This window comes from Sinocyclocheilus anshuiensis, unplaced genomic scaffold (assembly GCF_001515605.1).
Source record: "Sinocyclocheilus anshuiensis isolate Anshui unplaced genomic scaffold, SAMN03320099.WGS_v1.1 scaffold627, whole genome shotgun sequence".
NCBI lineage: Eukaryota > Metazoa > Chordata > Actinopteri > Cypriniformes > Cyprinidae > Sinocyclocheilus > Sinocyclocheilus anshuiensis.
Genome location: NW_015549703.1, coordinates 588,002 through 593,400, shown reverse-complemented (window position 1 = coordinate 593,400; position 5,399 = coordinate 588,002). Strand labels below are relative to the sequence as shown.

Sequence of the window (5,399 nt, the reverse complement as noted above, 5' to 3'; positions counted from 1 at the left end):
ACAAGTCCTACAAAAACATATATCACCATTGAGAAACACGAGAAATGTTGAGCAGTAGGATGCAAATTCGAGAATCAAACACTAGTGCATATCAGTTTCACATACATTTGCACGTTAGCTGAATCTAAGACTATGTCTACACTACGAAACAGAGTAGAAATACTGTGAATACAGTGAATGTCCTCTGAGGCTGGGACACCTAGACACGTTCACTGAGTTAAGTGACAACAGCTACCCGGTATTGCTCTACGACTAAATATTCAGAAATACAAATACGTTACGTGATTATGATAAAGACTGGAATGGAGCAGTAATGACGCCCTGTTTTCAAGTCCAGTCAGTTGCAAATGTCTTTAAACTATTTACATGACTATTGGTCAGGAGGGGAGACATGCTTGTCTATATTAGCATTTTGTTGGTATGTATAGAGTACGATTAAATATATTAATTGTGCTTAGTATCGGAATAAATCAGGCATTACTATTCGTTCAAGATGACAAGGAGGCCAAACATCTGGCTCCGAGATGTCAGTGTTTAAATAGCAACGTGGACCTCAGTTTTCCTCTGTTACGCAAGTAAATTCAGCCATAGCACCATAGTAGAGACTTTTAAATTCAGATTCGTTAGCATTGCTATCAGAAACCCTGACAGGAGAAAACGACTTCCTTAAAGACCCCATGAGATCAAAATTAGAGTTTTTAGTCCCTATGTGTCATCTATATGCTAGTGTACTAGTGGCAAAATTCACTTTCACGGATTTAAAAAACTAATTTCTTTCTCTTCTGGGATAAACAATCAAAAAATATTTATTACAGCTGCATGATATTGGGAAAAAAACTGACATTGCGATATATATTTTTTTCTTCTGTTAAACAACTTGTGAAAAACTTGGGTAGACTTTACAAGAACAAACTGAAACATATTTCAGTAATCATAAAGTGAGCAGAGTTTGAAAAAAACACTGTTTTTGACTCATTTAATATAACTATACTTAAAATAAGAAATGTTGCGATAATACTAATGTACTATAAAATAAAGAGAGTATTTAATAAAATAAAAAATACCTTAAAAATACTGTAGAATTACAATACTAATATTTACGACTTAATTTCTTCATTTTTGCCTAAATTTACATTTAATTGTGCAAATGAACAGTGCCAAGCTTTGCTCTTGTTGATTTGATGCATTTAGCCTTGCCGCAATATCAATAATATTTTGATACATTGTGCAGCCCTAATATTTTTGTTGAATGAAATGCTCTCTAGAATGATAATATTGCTCCTGCTAACAATACCACCAGCTATCAAATAGCAATAGCAAGTGGCAAATCACTGTTTATGGTGTAAATAAAGAGCCTACTGTCTCTTTAAAAAAAAAGGGGCAAATGTCATTTGATAATAGGAAATAGTCAATACGGGAAATGAAAGTGATTGCATGGGGTCTTTAAAGAGAAACGCAATCCAGGAGGCTCACTTAACAACAGCTGCTTACTAACAACTTTAAAAACACTGCATCCCTCCGTTTCAGTGATATTTTACATGCATTCATATATATATATATACATACAACACATACTGTATTTAAATAACATTTAACTGTTTTCAAACAGACATTTTCTATGTATGTACAAATAGCGGACTTTTGGTCCACACCGAAAGCAGAGCATAAAAACAAGTGATGAGAGCTAGTGAGAATTAAACGAGTACAGTCAGTGACAGCACAAACAGTGTGAATCTACTCAGGAGAATGGAAATAAGGGCTCTAGGTGCTTTGGCAAAAAACAAAAATGGCGAGAAACTAAAATAAACTCTATTTTGAGGCAACATTGGTTGTTAAGGCTCTACTGTAGTTGTGCTTGTTTAGTATTCACTGACAGACGACGTGTATTGTAGGTTTGAAACGAAAGCATTCGGGGCTGCTATCTGGAATCCTCCGGCTCGGATTTGATGGTCTTCTTCTCAGAGAGGTTGAGGGCACATGAAGATGCATCGCCTCCGTTTTCTGGAAAAGAGAAAAAGAAAAAAAAAAGATTAAGAGACTTTACTGATACCCTTTATGTCATGTATGATATATTGCTTGCAAGGTTCCTCATTTGCAAGTTGCTTTGGATAAAAGCATCTGCTAAATGTTGGCAATTACAAATATTATATGGATCATTCCTGTCATGCTCGATAATTTATTTCTAAATATAATGGTTTAAAATACCTCACAATGTTAAAGATGAAATCATGTTAGTTAGCATTTCACAATTAAGTGAAGATGGAACATATGGTGAAATTAAATAATTTAATTACTTTATGAATTTAATGATCAGACGTCGTCATTTTGCTATGTCCCCATAAGTTTCTAAAATCGAAAAACTGACAATTTATTAAAAATATTTTAAATATATATTTTTCAGTTTTGCGTGGATAATAGGCATTTCTTAAAAAGTCAACTTTTATTATTTTGAAACTACTTTATATTTTTCAGTTTTTAATGAATAATAAATATACATATATGGACTTTTTTCTTATTTTATTCACTATCTAGGAAGGATATTTTTCACTAAGCTCATTGTAATGCATTATGGGATGCTTCCTTTGTCAAGGACACATGCTGACTTTCTTAGGTGTATGTGCCTTAGGGTGCTTATGATGCCTTAAATGTTGCCTATGTAGGCAGCTCAGTAGGTTTAGTCTTTGTGTGTATGACATATATTCATATCCCTTTCAACACACACCTGTGGCTGCTGACGTCTTGCTCTCGGCATTAGCGTGATGATGCCTCTTCAACTCATTGGCCAGCTGCTTTCCGAGAGGCGTGTCTCCGTCTGATGCTCTCGTCCTCTGGCTGGTCACCCTCAGATTCAGCGGCCTCTCTCCTGTAGAGACGAAATAAAACAAAGCCTTCAATTTAACTCATGTTCTCTTTTCACCTCGCAACTGTATTCACGATCGGCATTTAACAAAACACAAGGCTGCATCATGTCCATTACCGAGCCCAAGCTAATGCTACGAGACAAGCATTCCGCCTACCAGAAACGCTCAGAACAATACTCTCACTCACGCACGCAACTGAGCTTCATTTGATACGAATGCACCTTTTTCTTGGACTACAGCCAGCCAACGCACACGCCGTAATAGCCCGAGGACAGTGAATGTGGCTTGAAGCACGTTGATCGTGAGTTGCATTGAGCGCATACACCTCCTTCACACAGAGCATTGACCTCCTCTGTCCCTGGCTGGCTGATCTCATTTGTGTCTATTGACAGCATCAGTGCAGCATCATGACTAATGTCTGTCATTTTTAACTTAACGCAATGCCCTTTAATTACCAGCAGCAGTTGTGGGGACACGTCTCTGCCACCCAGTCTTACAGTGAAGACTATGTAGTGTTTTATTTTTACTTTTGATTATTACATTTCTGTAGTATTTCATACTATGTTAAACTTATTGTATCTGAAAAATGTCATTTAATTTATATTGTGTAATTCCAAGTTTATTTGTTGTATTTTTGTATCCATCCATCCATCATTCAAAATCTATCTATCTATCTATCTATCTATCTTAGTTAAAATTACCTTTTTTAAATTTCAGCAGTTAATTCCACCTTGTCACATTCAAATGATAATTCCTTATATTCATACATTTATTTATTATTATTATTTTTAAGAAAAAATAGTACATTTATTTCGCATGGATTAATCAAAACGATTTCAAATAAATGCTATTCTTTCCAACTTTATATTCATCAAAGCATCCTAAAAAAAGTATCATGGTTTCCACAAAAATATTAAGCAGCACAACATTGATAATAATAAAAAATGTTACCTGAATACCAAATCAGCATATTAGAATGATTTCTAAGAATCATATTAAAATAAAACAGAATTTTTAAATTGTGATAAATGAGACTTCTTAGCATTTTAAGCATTTTTTACCAACCCCCAACTTTAGACCAGCAGTGTGTGTATATTTACACTCGAATCAAATTCTAGAATGAAATTGCTGCTGTGGTTGAAATGCTATTACTTGCAACCCCAACAGCACTGATTCATTTCATTAAAGCCCTACCTACAGAGGGACAGTCAAGGTTAAAGAAGGACATATTTAGATCTCATCTAATTCTCACTTTCTGCCTCTGCTTCTCTCCGCAGATCCCATACGCCCACTCTGGAGTTCTGAGAACACATGGGATATTAGGAAGCTGAGAGGGATCATATACTCAGAGAGTTCATGAAGGAGTTATTCTCAGAGCTGGGGAGGGAGAGAGCGCTGTTGTGTTCAGCGCAGTGTGAAACAACCACAAATAATTATCATAAATAATGAGTTTCACATTACAGCAGATGAGAAATTAAGGCTAATTATTTCCACGGAGATCTAATAGCTAAAGAAAGCTATCTGTTAGCATCCCCATTCATCTCAATGGTAGCTGCCTGGCTGGTGCATAAAAGAAGGAAATATGTGAGATGTGTAGTATACCGGAAAATTTTAAGCTTCATTAAACAATTAACAGAATGAGAACAGCTATGTATTTGGATAATGCATAATTTCAATGTTCTAGCTTCATATTTATTTCAAAAATAAAAAAATAAATATTTGTAAATGTATAACAATATAGAAAACCTTGCACTTATATATGCATAAAATATGTAAAATAATCTTCATTAAATCAAGTTTTTGTTCATCTTATCTAAGTATATTATACCTAAAAAGCAAGGTGGCTAATATATGAGTATTAAAAAAAAAACCATGGTGGTCGGGCACTACTTTGCAATGCAAAATCCCATGTAAAGGTGTAAACATTTGTGCTTGTGCTATGATGCAGATAATCAGTGCTCAGATTCGGTGTATGCGCAGTAATTATCGTCATGTACCAACATGAGGGTCAAAATGAACTCCAGACGGGTGGCATTCTAAGGCACAAGATTAGTAGCAGAACGCAGAGTTGTGTTCATATTTCCACCCGGCATCCCCCTCCCCTCTCTGACACCCACCACCCCGCCTCCGCCTGCAGCTGCCAGATGAGCCCCAGAAATGAGAGTGCCAACAAGAAACGAGAAAAAAGAGAGTCTGGAACAGGTGATGCAAGCTACTGAATTATCTGAGAAACAACAACTGAAACGCTTCACCAGTTTTCAGTACTGTCTAATGTGTACAAAAATGATCTGGATGGTCAATCAAGAGTAAAAGACAGTTTGTCTGCTTTTCTGATAGTAATAATAATACTAGTTGTTGGTCTGGGATCGTGAAAATTAATTTCTTGACTTTTACATAATGCAATGTGCAGTGTGGTTCTCAACTGGTTTTGCTTTAGGATTTTCAAATTTCTTGATGTAAAGGACTTCCAAAACTATTTAACTATAAAATTATGTAATATAAAAACATAATATATTTATTATATTAATATAAAAATGT

The 5,399-nt window shown here is 35.2% G+C and overlaps 1 protein-coding gene across 1 annotated transcript in view; it reads right to left on the bottom strand.

The window, feature by feature from the left end:
- Positions 1-1,099: 1,099 nt before the first annotated feature.
- LOC107660590 (NGFI-A-binding protein 1-like) overlaps positions 1,100-5,399 on the bottom strand; it is a 24,725-nt gene continuing 20,425 nt past the window's right edge. The window contains exons 8-9 of the mRNA XM_016449928.1: positions 2,723-2,863; positions 1,100-2,001 (exon numbers count right to left, since the gene is read on the bottom strand). Of these exons, the coding sequence (XP_016305414.1) occupies positions 1,919-2,001; positions 2,723-2,863 (224 nt within the window). The 3' untranslated portion in view covers positions 1,100-1,918. The remainder of the gene's footprint in view (positions 2,002-2,722; positions 2,864-5,399) is intronic.